Raw genomic sequence first — 27,523 nt, 5'->3', positions numbered from 1 at the left:
CCATCTGATGTTGTGGAAACAGACTTTTCTGGTGGTTATATGAAAGTGCTTCCCCCCGACAGAACCCTCCCCTGTGATGACAATAACGACACAAGCCAGTTTGTTAACAGAATCTATCAGGAGAGTTACCAACCAAATACTGAGTGGTCCAAGGCCCGTGCAGGCTCTCAGGACTGAGAAGAAAACAAACATTTCAGGGGACATGAAGGCAATTTTGAATGCCAGATAAAAAGCCAGAAACCCATCAGATCCATTTTTAATTCGCAGATTTTGTTTAATGAATTTATTAAACTAAATGCTCCTTCAAATCAATAGATGCAGTTGCATTTTTAGAAACAGTCCAGAGCAGATGAATCATTCTAATTCTTGGTTCAGTGTAACAATGACTTTGTCCTCCCTCCTTGACATTAGCCACCCCCCCAGCTCCCCAGCCTGATGGTCCCCGCAGGTGCAAGACCAGCCTGTGACCCAGCCCTGAGCACTCTCAATGACACTAGGTGATTGATGGATGAGCTTTTCCAGTCTTTAAAACATTATTTTATTTTTCTAATTTTTCAACCTTTTTTGTTTGTTCGTTTTAGATACACATGACAGTAAGAGTGGATTTTGATATATTACAGCTACATGGAATAGAACTTATTCTAATCAGGATCCCATTCTTGTGGTTGTGCATGATTTGGAGATTCACTGATGGTGTACTCATACATGAACATAGGAAAGTTATGTCAGGTTCCTTCCTATTCAATATTTTTTGTCTTAATTCCATGTTGTCTCAATTCATGTGAATAATATACATCCGTCAGAATGGAAGAAATTCAGGTAACTTTCCTATGGTTTTAATAAGACATAAAAAATCTACCTGAGTCAGCCATTTTTTTGATGATTTGTTCATTGGTCTGTTCTTTTAATTTCCATTTTCTTAATTTCACTTCTCATAAAAGATGATGATAACATTTCATGTCTAATTCGCTGTCAACTTCACCATCAAAAATAAAATAGAAAAAATATTTTTAAAGCAGGAATGAAAGAAATTAGGCTCACCAAAGGAAGACTTTCATCTCTTGGAATTAAAAACTTTAAAGTGTTAAATGAGCTTTGGGTCGTTATTTGTTCTTTGGAACGAAAAATCGTACTCCTGCAGAAATAGTCAATTAAAATTTTGCTCATTAATTAGCAAATATGTATTTATGAATCGTATTGTCAATCCCACAGGAACAAAAAACACACAAATGACTCAAAAAAAAATTGTTTGGTCTCTCTCTCTCTCATAAAAGAAAAATGTCTTCTTCCTCAGGGCAAAGAATCTGTTATTCTGTGTAGCTTTCAGAAGGGAGGTCACACGTTTTTTTATTGATTTTACTTCCTATTTGGTAGCAAAATAATGTGAGAAGAGGCAGTGAACATTTCTGGCGACAAGCCCAGATGTTCAGAAATATGTGTCAGGACATTTTCTGAATTCCATCTTTTTCCCAGAAATTTCATGGCAGATGGGCTCCCTCAGCCCCAGGTCAGAGATGCAGCCACGTGCGTGCATGCACTGTGGGAGGGAGCTCTGAAGGCAACTCAGTTCTTACAAACCCAGGCCAGTGGATTCCAGATGTGTGCTCAGAATTCCTCAGCAGCCCCACTGCATGGAGAGGTGGCTCCAGCCAGGGGTTCCTGGGATTCTACCACCACAGCATCAGCAGGCCACGGGTGGGAGCTCCTCTCTGGCTCCCGTTTTTACGAAGAGGTGGGGAAAAGGCTGGTATCGTTCTTATGAAGGTTGAAGGACTGGAGAAGGGATTTGGAAGAGGTGCAGTGTGGTTAACTTGCCCTGAAATTATTTTGATCTTCACTCTTCAGGCAACATCAGGAACACTGAGAAGCTCAGCTATGACAAGCAACGCCAGTATGAGATCCTGGTGACGGCGTATGACTGTGGACAGAAGCCCGCTGCTCAGGATACCCTGGTGCAGGTGGACGTGAAGCCAGTTTGCAAGCCTGGCTGGCAAGGTGGGCCTGGTTTCATCAGTCCTGTTACCTGAAGGCATCTTAGCCTGGTATAAACGGGGTACAGTCTGTGTCCTCGAATCATTATGACACAATGGAAGGAATGTTTTAAATGTGATGGTTTTGCTGCAAGAAATAGTTTGTTTTCACACTTCTTAGATGATTTATTACCCCCATTTTACAGCTGAGAATCTCAGAGGAAACTTGTCTAAGGTCGATGCTCCCTTTCTCAAACCTGATGACATTTCCAAAATAATAGTAATTATCCCACAGCGCTGATGAGGAATTGCCAGTGAGCCCACCTACTTGATTCCCGGGGTGCTCAGCTAGGCTGGTGCACCTTAGATTTCTACCCCTGAAGGATACCTTGGGAAGATCGCCATGTTGCTTGCACTCAGATCATGGGTGGGGGATGCAGGTGACAGCCTCTGAGTTGGTGGGTTTCTAAAAGGTTGACTCAGGGAATGGAGAAGCGATGGCTTTTGATGAAGTGGATTTTTGTGTCAATGTAGATCTTTTAGGGACAAAGACAGAGCAGGTATTCCAATTACCTTTAGGCCGTGGGCTCTGTCATTGACCTTAGGGTATGAAAAGAAGGCAAGGACAGCTGCTTAGGGGCATCTTGCAGAGAGCTGGGCAGCTCGTGGGCGCGGGTTGCCTGGTGCTTTGTTCCCTTAGCCACCGCAAACCGGCCTAACAGGCAGAATAATGATAACTCCCTTTGGTGATAGGCCTGGTGCCTGAGCAGGGAGGTCAATGTCCATCTCTGTGTCCCTGTGTGGGTGACTGAAGGGACATTTCTTCACGTGTTGGTGATGCTCCAGGCTTTTGTGTCTTCCTGGATGTGTCTTTGGGCCTCTGGCCCCTTTTATATTTTTTCTTCTCTTTTAGGCAGACCATGGCAAGGTCACCCTGTAGGTCCCTGGTTAGACTTCCAGTGGCTGCCTTTCAGTCAGGCATTCATTCCCAGTCCCTTTCCTCGGGGCCATGTGGGTCAAGTACAGCACAAGACAACTGTGTCTAAGACACCTGGCCTCCACTCTGCTCGAGAGCAGGCAGCCCTCAAAATGCTCTTGCCAGCACAACTGGATCTACCTTAAAGTTTAAGTAAAAGACAGAGGTGGGAAGAGGCTCCCACCTCTGCAGAGAGCTCAGAACCACCGGCATTGAATCCAAGAGAAGATGAAATGCTCCGGAGAACCACCTTGTGAGACACAAGAGAGGAAAGGAACAGAGTGGAGCCACCTGGTGCTGGTTCATTTAGGATCAGGTGGGAGACACAGAAAGGGGGCCAAGCCAGAACAGGAAACTGTGTTCTCACAACCTAAGGGCCCAAAAGGCAGGATTCTGTCACATTCGTCGTCACTGTGTTTCTCAGGCTGAGCATAGCATCTGGCCACAGTAAGAGATGCTCAAGAAATAGTCAATGTATGGCTGGGCACAGTGACGCAAGCCTGGAATCCCAGCAACTCAGGAGGCTGAGGCAGAAGGATTGCAAGAACAAGGCCAATCTCAGCAACTTAGTGAGAATCTGTCTCAAAATTAGAAAAATAAAAAGGATTGGGGATGTGGCTGAGTGGTGGAGTGCCCCTAGGTTCCATCTCCAGTACCAGAAAGAGAAGGGAGGGAGGGAGTGAAGGAGAGGGGAGGGGAGGGGAAAGGGTCACTGAATGAGTGAACAAAAAACTATCTAAGTAAAGAACTCATCTTGTTTTATTTTTACATAAGGATCAGCAGTAAAGGCCTGGCCTCTCAAGAGAAAACTCTAGAAAGAATCTATACGTTTCCAAAGGGTGGAATGTGCTCACAGTGAGATTTTAAATAGGAAAGGCAAAAAGCAAAGCCATATCTGGAGAGTGATCCTGATGTTTTTTGGTCTTTGACAAATGAGACACCCACGGATTTGGGATTCCTTGTTTATACCTATATTTAAATGTAATCTTTACAGAGGTGTGAACTTGCTAAACCTATGCAAATGTAATGTTAAGTCTATGCAAAGAAAATCTTGGCCAGGATGTCCAATTCTGTGTGAGGAACATGCTGAGCGCCCACCCTGCAGTGTGGTCAGCAGCTCCTGGAGGTCCAGGGTTATGCTGTGGGCAGTTTTATCTCCATGGCTCAGCACAGGACCAGGCACAACGTGGGCACGCGCAGTGCGGAGCAGATGAATGAATGGGCAGCAAAACCTTGGTTGAAAAATGTACCTTTTCCTGCCCAGGAGGCTGAGGCAGGAGGATCATGAGTTCAAAGCCAGCCTTGGCAATTTAGCGATGCATGCACTTGGTCATGGACAGGCCCTCCAGGAATTCTGACCTGTGTAGCCATGGTCACGGTGCCTCCCTGCCTTAGGGGAGCTAGCCCCACTCCAGCACCCTCATGAGCTCTTCCACTGCTTGGGCAGCCCTCACACCAACCTCCCATCCTGGGCCTATTACCTGCACCCTAAAGGGCTGCAGCTCTCAGAAGTGCACTCTTCTCCAGGAAAGAAGTGACCACAGCTGGTCCCAGCCCTGTGTCTCCTGCCTGGCCCTTTCTCCCAGCTTCATAGGAATAAACTGGGACCGTGTGTCTGACTGGTTTCTTTGCTACCTTCAGGTAAGGCAGGCTTCCCTGCCTATAAGAGGGAGTCAGGCGCCCCAGTCAGGCATGCCTGGGGTAGACGAGTCTCCTGCTAAGTCACCTCAACTGGATGTCTCTGTCCCCTTGTACCGTCCATCTCCTGCCACCTGGAGGAAATAGAGCAGGCCCCAGGGGTCAGCTGGCTTCATGCTGCCCCTTTCAAAAGTCAGATTAATTATTGATCAGGAAAACCCAAGAGCTGGCTTAGGTTTACTCCATGAAAGACATTGATTTCAAATCGTAGGGTGATGAGCACAGTAAGGTGCCCTGATTTGCTTAGGGAAATAGAATTGCCAGGGTCTAGAAAATGGAACTGTGTCTGTCAGGGGATGGGACGGCCGTGGTGCTCCTGCAGGCTGATACCCAGAGCCCTGAAGAAGTGGTCCCTCTGAGATTCCACCAGCACAGAACCGATGTTTCATTTTAACAGATAATCCCCACTTAAAATGTAAATGCCTCTTGCTGTCCTGGTGCGTTAAGCCAGGGGCCAGCAAAGCACAGCACACAGACAAATCTAGTCAACTCCCTGTTTTTGTATAACTGTGAGCTAAAAAAGAGTAGACATTTTAAATGATTGAAAAAAAAATCAAAAGAGGAATAATGCATGCACTTGAACTTGAATAATAAGAAATTCAAGTCTCAGTGTTCATAAGGTTCCCTGGAACACAGCCATGTGCCTTCCTTTACAGATTGCTTACGGTGCCCTGCAACAGAGAAGCTGAGTGGCCATGGCAGAGACCTCATGGCTCTCAAAGCCTAAATATTCATCTTGGGACCCATTTACAGAAAAGTTTTCTGATCGCTGCATGAAGCTCTTACTGTCCATTGATTGACACTTTAGTAGGAAGTAGTTTATTGGATGCATAGCCTAGGAGCCTGTGACGTCAAATGCACATATTTGAACAGAGACAAAGGAGTTATCTATAGATAATGAAAGCAAGGTTCCCTGCACAGAGGACAGGAGCAACCTGTGAGAGCAGCATTTCTAGTCCATTCTTCAGAAAAGAGGAAGTTAGGCTAAAGAGACTGAGCGATGGCCCCAAAGCCCAAGCTGTTAAATGACAAGGATGCAAGTCAAATTCTTCTCTGTCCATCACGCTGGGACAGAAGACGGGAGAGAGGCTTGGGAGTTTCTAAGGGTCACTTTACCAGCTTTGTAAAAAGTTCTGCCAGAATAACTGTTTTGAGACCTGCGTCTGTCCTTAAGCCACGCATTTAACCCCTCATTATTCCATCTATAAAGTGGTGCTGAGACTGGCCTCCGGGGGAAGCCAGGGCTCAATGCACCATCGTCCAGGAAGCAGCAACTGGAGCCCAGGATTCCGCTCCTGTCTCTGCTCCAGCCAGTGCACGTGTCCTTGATTAAGCTGGTCTGGCAACTCATTCAAAAATAAACCCATGCCTCCAGTCTGTCCATTTCTGAACCAAGAGTTATGTCATGGGTCAGAGGAAGCAAGGTGAGCCCAAGGCTTGGGTGGTAAGCCTAAGACACAAAGATGGTGTCCCCAACTGTGGCTCCTTACACCAGAGGAGGAAATCTCTACTTTCCCTTCAAATATAATTTAGTCTGAAAAATCACCCCCAACCACCCTTCCATTCAGGCTCTATTTGAGGGTCTTCAGGGGGCTCAGATCCTGCATCCTGCAGCCTCAGCCCCCCCTCCTCATGCTCTCCTTTTCTCCGAGGCCTCCCCTCTGGTTCCCTCTTATCTCCCAGGTCTTCATTCAGGATCCCGTTTCCCAAGCAAAATGCCCAGAGCCCCGCCCTGGGGAAAGCATGGAGCCCTGGAAGGTGAGAGGGTGCGGGGGCCAGGTAGAGACCTGTGAGGATGTGGCTGGGCTCCAACCTTCGCTCTGTCATGATCTGGCCAGAGACTTGGCCAAAGCCATTTCTTTGACTGAGCTTTGGTCTCCCCGACAGAGAATTAAGAATCGTACTCTTTGGACAAACCATTTTGTGGGATTGTTAAGACCAAAAGGGGTTCTAGGGTAGAAGGACTTGGCAAAATTCAAATCACTATCAAGATTTTAATCACTCTGGCAATAGTCATAGCAGTATGACTATTGTCCCCATTGTCATAATGCAAGGGTGACAGTGGAGACAATAGGTGCTGCCATAGAAATGAACACGCAGGGGCACATGCAGGTAAATGCATAGAACTGTACAGGCTGTGTGGCTGGAGATTGGGGCCCAAGGGAGGCGGTGGGGATAGGGTGGAACAGTCCTGGGGGACGGAGCAGGAACCCAGGTTCTGGTCCAGCTTGGCTCCACTGCTCGCTGCGAACTTGGCAAACTTATTGAGTCTGGCTTCAGCTTCCTTTAATGTAAACACAAAAATGTCTTCTTATTGGGGTTTGGAGGGAAGCCTACCAGGGGAGAGCCCCATACAGAACCACACTCTGAGGCCCTGAGTGAATGGCAGGGCTTTTTTTTTTTTTTTTTTTTAGTCTCTTTTATTTCAATTTTAAAACTCACAGTGGAGCACTTTGCCACAAGCCGGCATGGAGACCTCAACTCCGCTGGCTGCAGCAGGGTGACCCTGAGCTCCGGTTTGCTCAAAGCCACCAGGGGAGTAGGCTGGCACGGGCATCCAGGGACACTCCTCTGTGAATAACGACCTGTTTTGACATCCCTGACATAGCCGGTCATTAAGGTAGAACAGATGCCTTGTACAGGATGCTGATTCACCTCCTGGATGGCAACTCAGTGTGCTTAAAGACCTGCTGTAGAAAAGTGCCCATGTTAAGCCTGCTTCCTCCTGTCTCTCCTGTGCCTGGAGAGAAATGGGCCCTGGAGGATACCTGGGTCCAATTTCAGCCCCAAGTAGGAGCAAGGTGGGGGAAGACTGCACTGGACCCAAGCAGTACTAAATAATGATGATGATGATGATGATAATAATGGGGCTGGGGATGTGGCTCAAGCAGTAGCGCGCTCACCTGGCATGCGTGCGGCCTGGGTTCGATCCTCAGCACCACATACAAACAAAGATGTTGTGTCCGCCAAAAACTAAAAAATAAATATTAAAAAAAATTTCTCTCTCTCTCTCTCTCTCTCTCTCTCTCTCTCAAAATAATAATCATCATCATCATCATCATCATCAATAATAATAATAATTACTGCTGTCGGGGAGCATTTACTATTTGCAAGGCCCCATCTCAGAGTTTTGCACGCACCTGTTTGCACATCTTCTTTACTCTCTGCCACACCCTGGAAGCTACTACTTTCCCATTTTACAGATGAGGATGCTGAGGTTAAGACTCTTACACAGCTGGTAATATCAGGGCTGGTCCCCTCTGTCTGCAGACATAGTGCTCCTGCCCACAGTGCATCTCAGAGCAAAGGCAAGCTCTCGCCATTTTTCAAGAGCATCAGAAAAATGTCAAGGGAAATTCTTCACTTAGAACCCTTCCCCACGTTGCAAAGAAAATTTGTAATTGAACAAGGCAGCCTTGGGACACTGTGGCTTTTAGTGTGGTGGGGACCTGCTTTCATCCAGGAGAGCAGGGCATCCATCTCTCAGCCTTCTTAGATGACCTCTTGGGAACCCCAAGGGGACAAGACTTGCCCAAGAAAACACAGATTTGGAGAGAAGGACCATGGCTAGAATCAGTTCCCCTAATGACAACCATAGGCTCTATTCATCTCTCTGTGCCACATCTCAACTCTCAGAGCCACACAATTAGCCGACTCCATCATCCTCTGACAGCTCTTTTAACTATGCGTCTCTACAAATGAACTAAACAGATGCTTCTCAAAAGAAGAAATATAAATGGCCAACCAATCCATGAAGAAGTGTTCAGCATCTTTAGCAATTAGGGAAATGCAAACCAAAACTACACTGAGTTTTCATTCCAGTTAGAATGGCAGCTATCCAGAGCACAAACGATAATAAATGCAGGAGAGGATGCAGAGACAAAAGAAATGCTTTTACACTGTTGGTGGGTCGTTAATTAGTTCAACCACTATGGAAATCAGTATGGAGGTTCCCCGAAAGGCTAAAAATGGAACCACCATAGACCCAGATGGACCATTCAGTATTGATACTAAAGAATGAAAGTCATCACACCCAGAGACACACACACACCCATGTTCAAAGCCGCACAATTCACAATAGCCAAATTGTGGAACCAGCCCAGGTTGGTTCATCCAATGGATGAATGGACAGAGAAAATGTGATATATAGATACAACGGAGTTTTATTCTGTCATAAAGAAGAAAGAAATGATGTAATTTGCAGGAAAATAGATGGAACTTGAGAGCATTATGTTATGTGAAATAAGCCAAATTCAGAAAGCTAATTTTTTTTTTTTTCCCAAACATGTGGAAGCTAGAGAGGAGAAAGGAAAAAGAAAAGGTCGGGGTGGGTAACTCATAAAAATTGAAGGGAAATAGTAGGGTGGAGAAACACGACCAGGGGGAGGCGAGAGGGGAGAAAAAGGGGAAATATTGGGGGATGATATTGACCACATTATATCGCTATGTCATGTGCTTGTTGGAATATTGACTATGAATCCCACTGTTATGTATCCTTATAATGCACCAAGAAAACATGGAAAAAAAATATTTGCAGCCCCCAGGATGTCTTCCTGTAGGGAGTCTGCAGAGGTCAGGGCTTCAGAGTGTTGGTTCTGACATCAGAAAGACCTGGGTTCAAATCCAGGCTCCACCAGACCTTGGCTTAGGGATACTGGACAAGTCACTCAGTCTCCAATGTGGCATCTGCAAAATGAAGCCGATAACAATATGTGTCCTGGGGACCTTCAGGGGCAGAACTGTGCCTGGGAAAGAAAAAAACTAAAGCTAGCAATGAAGGAAATGAGTGAGGAAGAGAATGAACAGAAGCAACTGGCCACCTCTGCAGGCATGTGCTGGCTGTGTGACTTTGGGCACATCATCTCTGTGGTGAGAGGAGCCTTTTGCTCATCCATTCCTCAGATTGATGCCATGTGGGTTGAGAGCCACATAAGAGGCCCAGAGAAGAGTCTAGTGAGTGGAGGCTTCCTCTCTGTTCTGCATCATCAAGTGACCAGCAGTCCAGACAGCTGGGGTGCTAATGTCATCTACAGAATGACTGAACTTGGACTCTACTGGTGAGCAGGCCCCCACACATGTACCTTCATCTACTGGGCACATTGTCCTAGTCTCTGAAATGGGCTGAACTACCACCTCCCCACTCTATCCATCTCACATGACTCTTGGTAGAAGGAGGCTCAGGGTGGAGAGTTAGGAGTTATCTGTGGTCATCCTGGGAGCCCTGATTCAAATGTCATTGTTGAGTGACATGGGACCCACAGAGGGCCAGATGAGGAGGTGGAGCCCAACTCTACCCCAAACAGGCAGAGGAGCAGCTGTGGTCCTGGCCCCAATAGGAAGCTCCCTGCCTTCTCTCAACTCAATATCCTTCTCCCGGAGCCTGCACTACACCAGGCCAGCAGGGGGATCCTGGGCCCTGTGAGCTGCAGGGTGGATGAGGGCAGGCAGGTAAAGGGTCACCCCAACACAGGGCCTTTGGGGCCAGCACCAGGTAAGCCCCAGTGGAGAGGTCAGACACCAGGTAAGCCTGGCCAGTGTCCAGGGGAGGCAACCAGCATTAGAAAGGCTTCCCAGAGAATCTGCAGGGAGCTAGGGTCTAAAGGTGAATGCAATCAGCTAAATGCCCTGTGATGAGAAGGAAGAGCTCCCAGGGGGGTGTGTGTTCCCCTGCTGCACCTCCTGGGGGTCTTTGTGCCTCCACTCTGCTCAGCGCCTCTTGCTTTATGATTAGCAGGAGAGAGAAGTTATAGTTGCAGAGGGGAGTTTAAGAAAAAGTTGTTTGTTTCCCTGTTAGTATGCATGAGCAATTCACTGAGGCTTTTGATGTGGACAGTGGATGAGATAGAAAGAGCCTTCTAGAGAGATGTTGTGAAGCCAAAGGTATAATAAAGTTCTCCTGGTCTAAAGGGACAAGAATCCTCCCAGTGTGGAGGATTCTTTATGGCAGGACTTGTCATAGTCTGTTTTGTGTTGCTACAACAGAATACCTGAGGCTGGATAAGTCCAAAGGCAGAAAAGTCCAAAGGCAATGTGCCAATATCTAACTGGTGTCTGCTGAGGGGTTCACACTGCATCTCAGCTCAGAAGAGAAGTAAGGAGTGTGTGTGCAAAAGAAGCAAAGGGGAGACTGAGCTGTGTTATGACAACTCACTCTTGCTGTAACTAAGCCATCCCTGGGAGACCTAACTCACTCCCTCAAGGCCTAACCCAGTCTCATAAGAAAAACATTCCTAGAGTGATGCCCCATGACCTAATCACCTCCCCTTAAGCCCCACCTCTTAAAGTCCCACGGTCTTTTAACACCATTGCATTGGGACTACAGTTCCAACATGCAAATCCTGGGGGACAAACCATATCCAAACCAGGTCCCATCTTTCCATGGCACCCAGTCAACCTCTATCCCTGTAGCCTAGAGGCCTTCAGATCATCCACCTGTCTGGAACCTCGAAAAGCGCGTACATTCTGAGAATTCATTGCTGATCACATGGTTGGTGGAGTTTCAGAGTCAGTTTTTAGTGTAACACCTTTCTGTTCAACCATGGTTTAAGACGAGCTGGTTGTCTGGGGAAGCTGGTTGTTAGCTTCCCAATGAGACCTCTGTTGGAGGCCCGAGACCAGAAGGGCTTTAATTCTCCTTTGCATTCATCTGGCTCTGGCCTCAGACTCTGCACCCCTGGGTCTCTACATCCAGCCTCCCACAGGCAGAACCCATGAGGAGCAGGGCCCTGCCCACCTGCTGGGAGCCCTCATTAAGGACACCCTCACATGCACTGAATCTCCCAGCTTCCTTGGGCTTCTTGGGGACAGCAGCCCTCTTCCCAGGCTGCCTGCCTGGAAGCAAATGTTGACAGTAGGCTGTCCCCTTGCGCAGACTCCAAGCTCCTGCTCCTCTGCTCTCGGCCTCCAGGGATCATACGCCCATGCCACCAAATGCCAAAGCACTCCATGTGTGAGACCGGGACTCACGCCTGCCAACAGGGCCTCCTGTGATGGAGGGAAGAGGCCACCTCCCTGCCCAAGCAGACTAGATTGCTCCAGGCGAGGGGAGGGCTGTTTTCCAAGTGAGATTTGCAAGCTCTGCATTCTGGAGAAAACTTCAAGGCAATAAGTGGCATGCGGGTCACTGCAGCTTTTTTTTTTTTTTTTTTTTTTATGTAAACATCTTTTTCTTAATTACAAAGAGTTTATGTTCATTTGAAAATAATATATATTGTAGAATAATAATCACAATAAAAATTCCCCATAATCTAATAATGCAGTATTTTCAATATTGTAGTATAGTTTTTCCCCTTTATTCAGTCATTTGAAAACTTTGTCTTCTTTTTCTACTTAACTCTATGTCCTGTGCTTCTCCCCACATAATAAGCCTCCCACCCCCTCCACTGCAACATTATATTCCCCCATAGATCTGAAGACATCCCTGTATTCAGATGTGCTCGGCCACACCCTTGTGGTTGGGTCGGGCTGTGGGCCATTGGTCGCCAGAATGGTTCCAGTTTTCTTTACACTGCATTGACTATCCTGCAGAAGTCTTTGAATTTCAACTTCCTTTCTCAAGGTGCAGGTATGCAGTCGAAACCTCAGGTATTTTAAAGGTACCTTTTACCCCCACCCCAGCAGCATACGGGAGGCGCCTCTCCCACCTCTCCCCCGCAAAAGGTCTCAGTGCATTCAGCTGACTCAGGATGTGAACCATATTTTCTCTTGATGAGAATTTGGTTCCAACTTCACCACGCTGTTCAGTGAGAAGGGAAAGTCCTGCACACTGCACTCCAGTACCACCTAGAGTCAGGGTCCTTTTGTCTTGAAGTAAATACATGAATTTACAAAGTATCTACCACTGCTAGATTAAAGAGATTTACATAACTAGAGTATGAAAAATTAGGCACGCCTCATCTTTTCCAGAAGAGTGAAAATATGTGCATAAAAACTGTCCTCTTGGATTGTAAATGCTATTCAAAGCCGTAAAAGTAAAGATTCTTAAAGAACAGCTGCTCCATCTTTAACGGATAATACATTTGTCCCAAGATAAGAAAATTGCCTGGAAAATGCTCCTGTTTATTGGACATAGTGGAAGGCATTTCTATAAATTCAAGAGAAAGTAGCCCGGTTGGTGGAGTGAGCCAGGACCCCCTTGGGAGACTTCTTCTTCAAATGGGCTGTTCTACGCTGCCTAGTTGCTGTACCTTCCCGGCATCCATCCTGCCAGACATGTTCTGTTTGACAGCTGAGCGTCTTCAGGGGTTCAGTAATTAGTGATTGATCAGAAATTAGTGCAAAGAGGGTCTGGCTTCAGAACACCATAGGGTTCATTTCAGCCTTGGTTGTTGACCCAACTGTCCCCCAGAGGGCTTGGAACAAGGATGTAAGGAAGGAGAGGGTTGTTACAGGCTTTGAAGAGGTGGCACCTGACATCAGCAAGCTCAAAGACTTGTTGGGGGGAACCCAGATGTTCACACTGGCATGAGAGAAGTACACAGAACAAAATGGCCCCCCTCCCTGCACATGGAAGGACAGAGGCTTCCGGGTTAGGGTGCAGAATCTCAGCTGTCTGAGCCAGATTGGCTGGTAGAGCAGAATTTGCACCAGGGCCATGGGCAGACCTGAGGGCCCCGGAGAATGGGTGTGGAGAGTGAACCCCAAACCCAGCTCAGCAGAACAGCAATCGTCTCTTGAGTTCAGAAGGGCTGGGGCGAGCAGGGGAACCCACAGGAAATGCAAAGAGAAAAAAGTTCATCAGCGCAAGAGGCCAGGAATCCCTGAGCCCCAGAACTGGGCACAAGCCGCCTTCCTAATACACGTTTGCAAACCTTCTTCAATATTTAGTGAGAACCTACTCGGTTCGGGGACTTGCTCTAGGAACAGTTCCTGCTCTTGTAGAGCTTGTGATTGGAGGTGGGGTTGACAGTTGCAGACAATCACAGAAATAAATGAATAGTTAAAAACCCGAGTGGCAGACAGAGGATGCTAGGAAAAGGTGGGTGGGGTTAAATGGTGCAGACTGGCTCAAGGTTAGCTTCAATCACATTCCTATGTTCACCTGGAAATCAGTGTGCATGGAGCGCAGAGCACACCAGCTGGGTATAAAACTCAAGAGAGGCTCAGCAAGGGAATTTTTTTTTTTTTTAACCCTCTTACCCCTTTGAGCCTCAGAGTTTATGTGGTCAGGCTAAAGAGAGACTCTCAACCCCAGCATGGTTCTCTCCTCTGGTCCCTTATGAGGGCTTTTCCACCAGCCCACATCAGGATGCACAGGGTCAAGTGCACGGGTTCTGAAGTATTGCCTTCTCTATTTGAAGGCTTTAGAAGTAGGTTTTAGGGAATAACTTTGATAGGGTACTATGTAAAGCAATGCTTCTCGAATTACCTATTAGAAACGGAACACAGTCTTTAGCAATCAGTCATGAACCAATATATTCTTCTAGAAGAAAAAAAATGAAATGAGAAGCAAGGACCTGCAAGATATAAGCCTAATCTTTCATCATTATTACATTCAACAGATATAAAATTACTATTGAATTGCTACTACAGTGTCCAGATGCTGACTCTCGATTTGTGGACTTACCCCATGGCAGAGTGGTAACCGGTGGTCAAGGGACCAGGCCCGTCTGTGGGCCTCAGTGAGGAGCAGGGCTCTGGCGCTTGCTCTTGCCCGCACCCCATAGAACTGGGGAGGCACAGATCATCGGCCCTGTTCAATCTGCCCCGAGCCATCTTTACATGTTGGCCTGGGAGTCAGGTGACAAGTGTGACCCTGCCGTCGTCTGGGTCAGACACGGGGCTCTGCTCAAGTGGAGGAACCAGGGATCCTGGTGTGCACCTGGGACACAATTAAATCCCTTCTGTTATCAGGGAACTAGAGCAAACTCCAAACAAGGCAAAATTGGAGGACAAATTTCAGGTTATTTCCTGTGACATTTATTGAGAGTATCTAGGGGGACTCAAAGGGTCCAAACTCCATGAGGACTTGAAAGATTGGAGCCATTAGTAAAAGTGGTTGCCATACACACTGACCCTCAGACCATCACACTCAGGCTGGAGTGTGTGTGTGTGATCTGTGTATCTAAGGTCTCTCTCTCTCTCTCTCTCTCTCTCTCTCTCTCTCTCACACACACACACACACACACACACACACACACACACACACCATCCATAGCCTGAATTTCTCTCATTTTGAAGCCTGGCAGTGTGGCATTTGAAGCTGGCCAAGAGCGACATGGGTGATAGGTAAGCAAGGTGTACACCCCGTGCGGACAGCAGGCAGGACCCCCACCTTTAGCAGCCAGAACCGGTGTGTGTACCATGTGGATGTGCACAGGTGCACACATGCATGTTCTGATTTTCATCCACCTGATCGTGCACTCATTTCAGCAATGAATACTGAGCCCTGAAATCCATACTGAAATACTGAGCCATAGAAATCCTGCACCAGCCCAGGAAAGGAAAGGACGTCAATAAATAAGGAAATGGCTCTCAGGAGCAAGAGGGCAGGGTGGAGTGTAGCAGACTCTTCACCAGGGTGACCCCGAGACAGCCTCCTCTCCAGAATCACCCGTGAGATGCAGAGGAGGAGAAGGGGCAGCCACAGGAAGAGCAGGTCTGTGCGCTGGGCAGGGGATCCGATCAGCAGGAGCCCCAGGCTAGAGGCTTAACCAAGGCTGCGGACACAGACCTATTTATCCCCCACCTCCTTTTCTTTTGTGGTTAATTATCTCCTCTTAGTAGAAATTAAAAGGTAATAAAATGTTGGGAAAATAAAATATAGTAAATGGAAAAAGGTCAGTAATAAAGGAAGAGAGGGATTCCTGATACTTGTAATTGAGTTCAGAGAGTCTGCGCTGGTTCCTTTTGAAATGGTGCCTGTGTGTAATTGTTTTTAATTGGAAGAGAGAAAGCCAAATAATTTAATGCTCAAAATGTATGTGCCTATTATGTGTCAAGCCCAGGGCTAAGTGGTTTGCATTCATTATCTCATAGAAACCCTGTGAACAACTCTGAAATACGTGTTCACGTGAATAAACCCAGACACAGAAGGAAATGACCCGCCCACGTGCCCACAGCACCCGACTGCAAGTGACAGAGCTGGGATTCACACCCAGGTCTGAGGCCAAAGCCCTGGTTCCCTGGAGTTATACTCCAGCTGCTCCAAAGCTGGAGCTGTGAGCTGTCCCCGCTTTGCAGATGAAGAAATTGAGGCCCCAGAGGTTCGGGAGTGACTTGCTTGCTACAGCAGCTAAGGCAGGGTCTGCACCCAGGAGTCTACATGTCACCTTGGTCCTACCCAAAGTTGGGCTTGGCTCTGAGGACCTCATCCCAAGGCGCAAGCAGGCAGATGGCAGGGGTCAGAGTTCACCCCTGCCTCCCACTAAGGCCTTAGGAGAGTGTTGTGAGCACACCCAAGAATCCACCTCCGGGCCACCACCTGCTGTCCTTGTCATGGGGACCCAAAACTCACAGCTCCGTTCTGGTATCACCCCACCACAGGTGCCAAGTGTCACCTGTACCTCCCTGTCTGGCCTGTGCCAGCCTGCTGGGTTGTGCAAGCCAGGGGTGGGGGCGGGGGAGACCGGTCACATCATTGTCCACCTGAGTGGCACCACTTGAAGTTGTCACAGTCACGAGGCCCTGTGGACACATCCTGGGTTTCTCTTCTGCCCTCTGATGCTTGGACCTCTGGGGCCTGCCTGACCCCGGAGTGACTGTCCCCTGAGAGCTAGCTGATTCTCAGGGTCAGTGATGACCAGCTGTTCAAAGACAAGCCACCCAATCCAGAGCCCACAGTCCACGCCACGTCCTCATCAGGATCTCATACCACTGGCCACCATTCACCTGCCCATGTCATCCCAGGGCCAGGTGTCAGGTGGCTAGGGATAGCTCCTGTGGCCTAGAGCCTCTGACCTCATTGGAACTAGCCAATCCCAGCCTGTCCATCCGCCTCCCCTGTTCCTTCCCAGGGAAACCACAGTGAAGCCTTTGGCGTCCCCCCATCTCTTTCTCCCTCCTGGCTGACCCTGGTGCTCTCCTGGATGGCCACCCCTGGTAGAGCATGTCCCCTTTCTAGGGCATCTGTGAGTGTAACCATCTCTTTAATGGCAGTTGCGTCCTGATCTGTTGACCTTATCCTATTTAATCAAAAGCATGATAAAACCTTTTTATAAACAAATATCCAGGTCACTTCTTCCAGAAGGCCCCTCTGAGTGCCCTGGTCAGCTTAAATCATCCCTTCCTCTGCTCCCCAGAGCCGGTTATTTTTTTGTGGCAGCCTAAAAGCTTGATAGGCACACAGCACTGAGTGAACTCAAAAAGTTAGGGGCAATGACTTCTCTGCCTCTCATGGCAGGCTCTGCCCAGCACATAGTAGGTTCTCAGTAAATCCATGGCCTATGAAATAAAGATAAGGACCATACAACAACGATGATATCCATGGCAACAATAGCCATCTGTCCTCCATGCTTTGCCTACCTCTTCTCCAATTCCCAGAGCAACTAGAACTCTGCAAAGTAGATTTGGGTTGTCCCATTCTGCAGACGAGGGTAACAAAGCTCAGAGAAGTCCAGTCACTTATCCAAGACCACACAGCCAAGAGCCAGGAGTTTGAACCTGAATCTGTCCTGCTGCAGAGTTAACACTCTTGAAACAAATTGAGCAGAACTGAAGTTCATATCCTTTTGCATGACCCTGTCAGAGGTGACACCCTCCACAGATTGGTCAGGGGCTGGCTATCAGGAGCATCTTAAGTGTTCTGAAAATGTACAGCAGGTTCTAACTCAGCTGTTGAGTGACCATCTCAAAGCAGTCAGAAAGACCTAGGCATGGCTGTTTTCTGGCCCTGAGATGACATCAAACCTCGGACCTCTGCTTAAGTCTGCAGCCCACCTTGACCTCACCACCCACCCAGCCTCAGACGTCCAGGAAGGCCAGTGGAGACCATGGTATCGCTGAGCCAAGGGACCACCCCAGCATCTCCTCGTGGGAGGGCAAGGCCACCGGTTCCTTAGAGAAAGTCTTAGGAAGTGCCAGGTGCTCGGGCCTGCACAGCCTGGTTAGAATGTCAGCCACCTGCACAGCCCCTATGCAGGGGACCCTTTTGCCATCCCTCCCACTGCCCAGCACCCAGGGATCCAGTCACTCACCTCGTGTGGATCCCCTAGAAAACCTAAGGCTCTTTCAGCTGCTGCAGGCCCCTGGCCATGCACCCAGGCAGGGAGGGTAGAATGGGAACCGCAGACCTGAGCGTCTTGGATTACAGGAGCCCCGTGCCCTCAGAAGGCCTGATGAGCTTACTTTGCCTCTAGGCCTCTTGTACGGAAGTTCCAAGTGGTTAATATTCTCCTGATAAGAAAACATGTGTTCCCCGAATTTAGCAGGAGTTATAATAAAATCATCATGTTTCTAAATCCTTAATCCACAACGAAAGGAGTCTAAATCCCGACGGCATTCCAGTGTTAGCTTTTTCAGGAATACTTACGGGGTAATTTAGGCCTGATTATTAAAACAGCAGGCCGTCTGCTTCCTCTCTGTTCACTTAAGAAAAAAATTGAACCACGATTCATAAACGAGTCTCTAGGCCCTTTGTAAATTGAAAAGATTTTCTTTCCAAGCAGAATATAGCTCAGAGATGTTTGGGAAGCCTGCAGGTCAAGAAGTGGGTTGGTCCTTCCTGGGGCCCGTCTCTGGGTTGGGCCCTTAGTCTACATGGTCTCCTTTAAGACTTCCCACCGGCCAGGTTTGGTGGTACTACGCCTATAATCCCAGCAGCTCGGGAGGCTGAGGCAGGAGGATTGCAAGTTCGAGGCCAGCCTCAGCAACTTAGTGAGGCCCCTAAGCAACTTAAGACCCTGTCTCAAAATAAAAAAAAAAAAAAAAAAAAAAAAAACGTAAAAAGACTGGGGGTGTGACTCTGGTTAAGCACCCCTGGGTTCAATCCCAGGTACAAAAAAAAAAAGACCACCAGCCCAGGAGTAAAAATAATGTCCCCAAATCCACAGATGAGACTATCAGGTGGCAGTGGCCTTGCCAAGTCCACCTGATCACATCAGGAGAGAGGAGATTCAAGTTCCAAGCTCTCCAGTCCTCAGTGTGAAGCAAACCCCCAGCCCCACTGACTGCCCTCAAGGCCAGGCGTGCAGAGACCAGCAGCCCCCCCTGGGCCTTTGCCAACATCAGGATTATCTCTTTTTAAAAATCAGCATAAAGGGCTGGGGATGTGGCTCAAGCGGTAGCGCGCTCGCCTGGCATGCGTGCTGCCCGGGTTCGATCCTCAGCACCACATACGGGCAGAGATGTTGTGTCTGCCGAAAACTAAAAGTAAATATTAAAAAAAATCTCTCTCTCTCTCTCTCTCTCAAAAAAAAAAAATCAGCAAAAAACAAGTATTCAAAAATAAACTTGTAAAACTTAAAACTTGTTCTCAGTTCTGACAACCCCCCCACCCCCACTGCTGGAAGGACTGTTGTAAGAAGGCTGAGTGGCCTCGGGCAAGTCCCACCAGCCCCCAGCCCTGCCATCATTGTGCAGTTCTGATGCCGCTGCCCACCGCCTACTCTCCAGGAATCCAGGAGGAAGAGGGAGGTTATTGGCAAAGGCTGGATTTGGTGGCTTACCCTCTTCCCTCTTAATCCCCACCCCAGCTCCTTCTGGAAAAGTGGAAGGCGTTTGCAGGAACTTTCTCCTCCCCAGGACAGAGTGCTCACCAGGCCTGGTCCTTTTCTGTTACCATGTAGTGGCAATTCTGCCTGCTCCTCAGAACCTTCTAGAACACGCCTCCTGAGGCCCACAAAGCCTCTGGCCTTGTAATGTTCCTTAAGCTCTCCTGTACCTGATTCCTCCCGGGCAGGAGTGGCCCGAGGGTGGAAACACATCCCACTCCTCCGGAAGGAGACTTGAGGTGGATTTTCTCAGCAGTGACAACCACCTAAGAGGCCTCCGCAGTGGTCTCTCTCTAGGGAAGAGGCCTCTGGCGACTGTGAGCAGAGCAGGTGCGGTGACAGGTCTCGTCCACACTAGCAGAAGTGGGGGACCCTGGAGAAGGGGGTGCCTCACACCAAGCCCTCAGACAGGAAGCCACTTTCTCCACTTTGTAATTTCCATCTCTAAAGAAAGGGAGAGTCCCACCTGGGAGAGAGGAGAGAGGGCAGGAGCACAGGCTTCCCTTTCAGCATGAGTTCTTATTATCGGGAAGCAGATTCCTCCCTCATCAGTTTGGGAACAACTAATTGCCTTGCCCCAAACTGAGAGAACCAAGCACCTACTGTGGTGCTGTGAGGGTGGGTGGTTCCAGAGAAGCTGCCAACAGGCCCTGGATTCTACTTGTAGCCCAAGAAGAACTGTGGCACAGGAAGGTTCGGAGTCTGGGGCTCCCCAGACCCACCTGCCAACTGCTCCCTGAACTCTGATGTCGATGTGGAGGCTCAACCAAACCGCACAACCCCTGATTGAAAAGGTTCACGGTTCCTGAGGGAGGTGGCACACAAGCATTCATTCCAACAGGGCATCGTATAGGATTCATTCACACCCTCCTCACCAGACAGGGAGGGCAGGTTCCGTGCCAGGCACCGCGGGGCACGGCGGGCATTCAGAGCCACATGAAGCTTGGGGTGAAATGCTTCAGTCCAGTGTAGAGGAGGCTGTGGGGCAGAGAGGAGGGCATCCACCTAGACTGGAGACGTCCGTAAAGGTTGCGTGCGGGGAGGTAGCAAGGAGGAAGGAGATAGAAAGGAAGTCCTTGAAGCAGCAGCCGTGTGACCACACCACTGTGGCATGACAGCTTTGCTATGCTTTGGATAGGAGGTGTCCCCACAAAGCCCCTGCGTTAATGCAGGGAAACTCAGGGGTAAAAAGATTACGAGAGCTATAACCTCATTGGTGTCCATCTGAGCTTGAGTGGACAGGGTGGTCACTGCAGGCTGGGGTGGGGTGCCGCTGGAGGAGTGGGTCCCTGGGGGCATCTTCCCGGCAGCCCCTTCCCCTTGCTTCTCTGCTCCCTGGCCTCTGTGAAAGGGACGGCCTCCCTCCACCTCGCCCTTCTGCCATGATGCTCTGCCCCGCTTAGACCCAGAGCAATGGAGTCGCCGACCTGGGACTGAACCTCTGATGCTATGAGCCAAAACAAACTTTTCCTCCTCTCAATCGCTTCTGTCGGGTATTTAGGTCACAGTGGCAGAAGACAGACTCACACATCCTAGCGCACTACGTGCCTGGCGAGCGTGGACCTCTCACCATGCCGTGAGGTTCAGATATGCCCCATAAGAAGCCCCTTGTTTGCTCTAGAGGTTCGGCCTTAGGATTGAACCTGGGGCCTCTGGAGCATGGGCGGCAGGGGCTCCATGATCTCCTCCTCTAGAGGGTGATGGAACTCGGCTCCCGGGCCCACAGGCAGGCCTGTCCTCCCTCCTTCACGCGCAGTTCCTCTGGCCCATACGCCCCTCAGTGTAAGTCCCCTGGGGGATGAACCCCCAACTGCTCATGGCATGCTTGAGAAACCCGGAAGGGTGCTAAGGGCTACACCCAGATTGCAGTCATGCAGAACATAGTGGGGTTATGACCCAGAGAGGCATTGCCCCCTTCCTTACTGGGGCCCTACTATGCTCAGAGCCCTACTAGGTGCCAAATACACATTGTCACACACTATCCTCCACCACGACCCTGAGAGACCCTGATTTTACCAAGGACATTTCTGAGACTTGGGACCCTCCCGTGACCTGCCCCAAGAACATCGTGGCATTACAGAGTCAAGCCACCTTCCTGGCTGCCTCAGCTTCCTGCCTGCTTTCCTGAGACCTCCAGGCTCCAGACATCCTTGGCGTTTGGGCGTCAGCTCAGCTGGGAGCTCTGGATCCAAAGGAGCCCCTCTCTGACCTGTCACACAACACTGGCTCCTCTCTGACGGGACAGCACAGGCTTCTTCACCACCTGCTCCTCCCCTGGCTCCTGACCTGTTCACTCCCTTGCCTTGGTGCCCCAGAGCCCGGCACACGGAAATCCCAAACACGCAGCTGCTGAAAGAATGAAGCCAAGTGGCCCTTCCCTCAGCCCAGTCTTATCACCATGATGGTGACCAGTATCCCACTGGGGACTTATACAGATGCTAGTGGCTGCAAATGAACCCAGAGTCTCACAAATACAGGACGTCATGGGCTTCTCATGGGTGACATCAAGACATTTCCTAGATTTTCATTTCCTACCCAAGCCAAAGGGTACCATCTAGTCAGGTCCTATGTGACCAACATTTGGGACTTGCAAATGGATAGCACCCCTTCCTCCACCATTCCTCTCACTCACTCCCACAAGTGTGGCTGAGGACAGGTGCACAGCCTCTCAGTGTCCTTGAAGCAGGTGGAATGCTCAAGGTTGTCAGCAGACACATATTATCAGTCTCTGCAAGCATCACCTCTGACTTCTACTGGATGCTACAATGTATCAGTCACTTTCAGTGTGAGCTCAAGCTTCCTGTTTATTTGTGTTGATTGCCCCGTTCCCGTGTGGCACCATTTTGGTTGTGATTTTTTTTTTCTCTCTCTCTCCAATGCTTTATCATCTCCCAATTATTTTTCCACCTTAAAGCCATGACAAGATCATTGGTCATCCTTCATTAAGTCACAGTCCCATGCTAGAGAATCCTTGCCCCCTGCCTCATGATCTCCTACAATCCTGGAGTGACCCTGTCCTCTTTCACTTTGAAACAAGACATAGGCCTTCCTAAAAGTCACCATGTGAGAGGAAATAGGGTGAGAGGCACAGCACTCACAGATGTCACCAGTGACACATATAAAAGGGACAAAGAGAAAGGGGGAGCACAGTTTTATACAATACTGCATGAGTATGGCACTTGACCATGAACAGACTTGGTATTTGCTGGTGGGAGTGGACCCATGCACACCTGCCGTTACAACTTCCCATCTGGGGCTGGGGATGTGGCTCAAGCGGTAGTGCACTCGCCTGGCATGCACGGGGCACTGGATTTGATCCTCAGCACCACATAAAAATAAAATAAAGATGTTGTGTCCACCGAAAACTAAAAATAAATATTAAAAAATTCTCTCTCTCTTAAAAAAACAAACAAACAAACAAACAAAAAAATCTTCCCACCTGTTTCTGAGATTTTCCTTCCGCCTCTTCACAATGACACCCCAGCTGCACCATTTCCAAAACACATCCCTCCCACCACCAATGTCAGGTCTCTTCAAGGTCCAATGCCATATCTAGCATAGTGCCTGTGTAAAAAGGTGGTCATGTTTTCTCTTTCTCCCTTTTTGATGCATCCCAGGTGATGTTTTTGAGTGTGATGGCTCCTTCTATTTTTCCCATGTCAAGTGGAAGTAGGAAGCTGGCCGTGTTTGTGGTGTGCACGGGTGTGTGTGTGTGTATGTCTATGTGTTCTATTTCTCTGTGGCTCGGTTCAGCTGGGTGCAATTTTCTATATTCACCTGATATTTCTCAGGGGGCAGACGTTGCATCACCAAATGTGAAATTCCCATTATCTTCAGACGGCTCCTTAATATGTTGGTTGAGACAATTCATTTATTGGAACAGATTCGCATCTTCCAAACAAGTGTTTTGTCAAGACTCGCCAAACCTGATTGACTTTTCATCCTGCTTCTGTTTATTCAGACTGGACCAAAAGGATCGAGTACCAGCCTGGCTCGGGGAGTGTGCCCTTGTTCCCCAGCATCCACCTGGAGACGTGCGACGGTGCCGTGTCCTCCCTCCAGGTCACCGCGGAGCTGCAGACCAATTACATCGGCAAGGGCTGTGACCGGGAGACCTATTCTGAGAAATCTCTTCAGAAACTCTGTGGTAGGTTTTTCCCCCATGGGAATTTATTAAATTGATTGTGTTTAAATGCATATGCAAACAAAGGCTTATGTTATTAAACTAGAAAATTCTCTGCCTGCCCAAGTGCTCATAGATGGATCTTTGTTTTGGTGGAGGATCAGAAGGCATCTCTTTTGGCATCAGACACAGCTGATCCAGGCTCTACTTGCCAGTTGTGTGGCCTCAGACAAGTAGCCTGGCAAAGCCTCTGTTCTTGATTAGGAAGACAGAGATGAAGTGGCACAATGTGTTTCAAAGCCCCTGGCATAGAGTGTAAGGACACACAGGCTCTCTTGCTCTGCTGGTTTATAGAGGGCCAGTAGGAACCAGTGGTATCAGGCACCTGGGCAGGGCATGGCTGTCTCCACAGGGCCAGCTACATGATTTGGACGACCCAGTACAAATGAAGACACAGACCTTTGTCTTAGGTCTTAGATGATTAAGAATTTTCAACAGCAAAGCATTAAACCAGGTGCATAAACTAAGCAACTAAGCCCTGTGCAATGGCTCAGGTCACCTGCCCATTAAACTGGGCCCTGCCCAGCAGAGAGGAGCTTTGGGTGGGCTGAGGTGGGCTAATGGAGATACCCACATATGGGCAAGAGAGGACTTGCGGTCAGTGGGCCGAGAGAGGGAGCTACAAGAAAGGAGGCAGGCCTGGAACTGGGAAACCAGCCTAATGGGGGGGGTTTCTGTGAAAGAAGGAGGCCTAGCTTTGTAGTTTTGTACCTTTGTAGCTTTGTAGCCTAGTAGTACACACACCTACTGTGTGCACTCTGCGAGACTCTCCATGTGCATTTGCTTAATTTAGTTCCCATCTTCTCTGTGGGAAGGATGTCTTTCACTCAGCTTTAGAGATGAAAACATTGAGGCCTCAGAATGTGAAAATGTCTCGTTCAAGTTCACACAGGTAGCAAAGTAGCACAATTTGAAGGTAGGTCTGTCTGGATGGTGGGGTCTTTAGCTCTGTATCCATCACGGCCAACCCTGGAGCTAGAACATAACTCTCCAGTGAGCCTGGGGGAGGAGAGGATGAGTACCCCTGAGGTGCGGACAGTCAGACTGTTCATGGGTTGGTGGGCCCCCTCACCCTGCCCCCACCTGCAGTTCATTGCATCCTTGTTCTTTCCAGGAAAATCCAGGGCCTAGTCTTGAACTCTTACTCCACCCTGTGGGACCTGGGAAAGGCTTGCTCCCACACAGGGCCCGTGTTAGGAGGGGTTAGCACCTCTTCAAGAGGAAAGGGTGGCTCTGGAACACCCAGTGTAGCTGCCACTCCCTAGGAGCCCCCCACTATTATGGGGGGCCAATTTTCCTCCTTTGACATTGGTGTGCAGGAACACACACACACACACACACACACACACACACACACAATCTTTACCCCCACTCCTCTTCCCAAAGAGCCAAGTGCAAATTTTAGAACTGAAATACATCCTGCTTGGGCATCACCATGTCCCTTCCTCATGTCACCAGGCCGGCAGGGAAGGCCAGTGGGAATGTAAACCTCTCTGGAACAACACAGGGTTGGGGGACACTTCAACTCCAGTGTTCCCAACCACTCTGGAAATATGCAGGAAACTGGCCCCAGCCTCTCCTTCCCTCTGCGAGTGCAAAAGCCATCAAAGTGACATGTTGCTTTGAACCAATGTCCCATTTGACTCCCTGTGTACCTGGATTATCAGTCAACTGGACCCCGAGGCTCCCTGGGTTGGAGTCATTTCCTCAACTCCTCCAGGTGAGAAGGAGATGATGGAATCTGTTGCTAAGGACCAGAGGGGCCCAAGGGCAGAGGTTTGTGAATTGATTTTGAACATTGCTGGCGAGAGATGGGAGACATGGAGGGCGAGAAGGAGGAACTTCAGAGCAAACCTGTACGTGGTGTGTTAACACAGCTTCTTCCATCTGGGCTGCCAGCGTCACCGTGCAGGAGGGCAGGCTACCTGGGCCAAGCAGGCAGCTCCCCACAAGTACAGCTTCATCTGATGCTGGGAACTGCCTTTGAATGACAGAGGTCTGTCTCTCTCTGGTGACCTTAGCCCTGGCACTGCCCACCACACATATGGGAAACTGTCCTAGTAACCTTGGTGGCCAGGCCAATCCTGCTTCAAATCAGAAGCTTGGATTTATTTTTTTTTTTTCGTACCAGGGATTGAGCTCAGGGGCACTCTACCACTGAGCCACATCCTCAGCCCTATTTTGTATTTTATTTAGAGACAGGGTCTCACTGAGTTGCTTAGTGCCTCACTTTTGCTGAGGCTGGCTTTGAACTCATGATCCTTCTGCCTCGGCCTCCAGAGCTGCTGGGATTACAGGCATGTGCCACCGTGCCCGGCAGAAGCCTGACTCTTGATTGCATTGGGGGAAACTTCAGGGGAAAAGATCAAAAGCAAAGGAGTGACACCCCAGGCTCCAAGCTGTCTCTGAACTCCAAGGAGGATACAGGCTGGATCCCTCCTGAGACTCCGGTTGGGCGGCAGTCCCTGTCTCCTGGAGGTCAAGATGGGCTCTGGGGTAAGCTCTGTATATTTTCAGTGGGCCAGAGATAGGCTTCTTGCTGTGCTTCCCAACTAGAGAGCTGCCAGATCACTTCAAATCTATGCATTGGTGAAGCTTTCATTCTACAATCTTTATTGACTTTGGAGGGAAACAGGGAGACCAATTAGGATATTATTGCCATAGCCTAAGCAAGAGATAATGAGTTCTGAACCAGGGGAGTGGCTACGGGGATGAATCTAAGACAGGTTTAAGAGGCAAAATCAGCAAGATTCAATGATTGATTAGCTGCCAGGACTAAGCAAGAAGGAATCTAAGAAGGCCCTGTGTGAGCCTCTAACTGGATGAGGGTGCTGCCCACCTGCCGCAGTCTGGCTAGGCTCAATTCAGGAGCCACTTGTCAAAAGAAACGAACTTTATTTTTAGAACACACACAATGCACCATATTTTTAGAACACACACTGCACCACACAGCTCTTCAGAAAAACCCTCAGAGCCCAACTGCCACCACTGGCTTCCCACAAGCCTCTCCACCTCCCCCACTCCTCCTGCTCTTAGGCCAATTTGCTGGGTCGTGTGGGCGGAGCCAAAAAAGTCCCCCAATGAGCAGCTCCGTGGTCTGAAAGGGCGGGGAAACAGCCCAATGAGCATCACCGCAGAGGAGCCAATCAGCTGGCAGCTGGAAGTTTGCTGGGGCCCCTTTGGCTGTGGCTCTCAACAACCACCAGAGCGAGGAATCCAGGAGCAAGAGCAGATCAAGGGGACAATAATGACAGTCATCTTGGACACTCAGGGGGAGGTGCCTAATTCTAGCCTCCTCCCCCTGATTGATCCATTATTGTAGCCCAGGACATCGACCTGGTGTCCTCTCTCCCTCTTTGGTCCCTTCACCTTGTTGGTTCTCGTCCCTAAGCCTCTGCTCATGTCTCCCACCACTAGGACGCGCTCCCCTTTCCTCGGGCACTAGTCACCTGTCCCGTGCACACCCAGATTCCCTCCTGGGGCACCTTCCTGGTGGCTGGACTTCAGAGCCTCCTCTGTAAGGCTGCCCTCTCAGGGGCCTAGCCAGCTATGCTTCCCCACTGGTCCTCGTGGAAGTCTGGCCCTTGCCCACCTGCCTCCTCCTCCTCCTGCAGCATCAGCTCCACGAGGGGTAGTGAGAGGATCCCGTTTAAGGGGAAGCCGATGGCAGCTGACATCAGCCCTGCTGTCAGAAGTACCTGAGCAGAGGCAGCAGCACTTGAAAAGCACTGGATGTCGGGCGTGCTGCCCCTTGAGATGTATTAATGGAGGCACTTCCCTTCTGTCTTGGACAAAAGCTCTGGAGGGCCCTGAAACCGTGTTCCCTATGTGAGCCAGACTTAGCCTCACAATGTCCCACCACCCTGGCTTTACTCAGAGTAAGGCTTCTAGAAGAAGTTGGCCAGCCTTTTACACTATTTTCAAATTCAGGGATTCAGGTGAGGGACCCCCTGCCTCAGAACCAGACTTTCCAGAGGCAAACTTGAGCATGAACTTGAAGATGAATTGAATGTAGAAGCCGTTCGCGAGACCTCTGGGATGAATTAAG

The 27,523-nt window shown here is 49.2% G+C and overlaps 1 protein-coding gene across 1 annotated transcript in view; it reads left to right on the top strand.

The window, feature by feature from the left end:
- Nucleotides 1–27,523, top strand: part of Clstn2 (calsyntenin 2) — a 335,736-nt gene that overhangs the window by 221,974 nt on the left and 86,239 nt on the right. Inside the window, exons 5-6 of the mRNA XM_076867065.2 lie at nucleotides 1,846–1,995; nucleotides 23,254–23,439. Of these exons, the coding sequence (XP_076723180.1) occupies nucleotides 1,846–1,995; nucleotides 23,254–23,439 (336 nt within the window). The remainder of the gene's footprint in view (nucleotides 1–1,845; nucleotides 1,996–23,253; nucleotides 23,440–27,523) is intronic.

The sequence above is a fragment of the Callospermophilus lateralis genome, chromosome 10, assembly GCF_048772815.1.
Source record: "Callospermophilus lateralis isolate mCalLat2 chromosome 10, mCalLat2.hap1, whole genome shotgun sequence".
In the NCBI taxonomy this organism is placed as follows: domain Eukaryota; kingdom Metazoa; phylum Chordata; class Mammalia; order Rodentia; family Sciuridae; genus Callospermophilus; species Callospermophilus lateralis.
The sequence above is the reverse complement of the archived record's forward strand: the minus strand, read 5'-3'. Positions and strand labels throughout refer to the sequence as shown.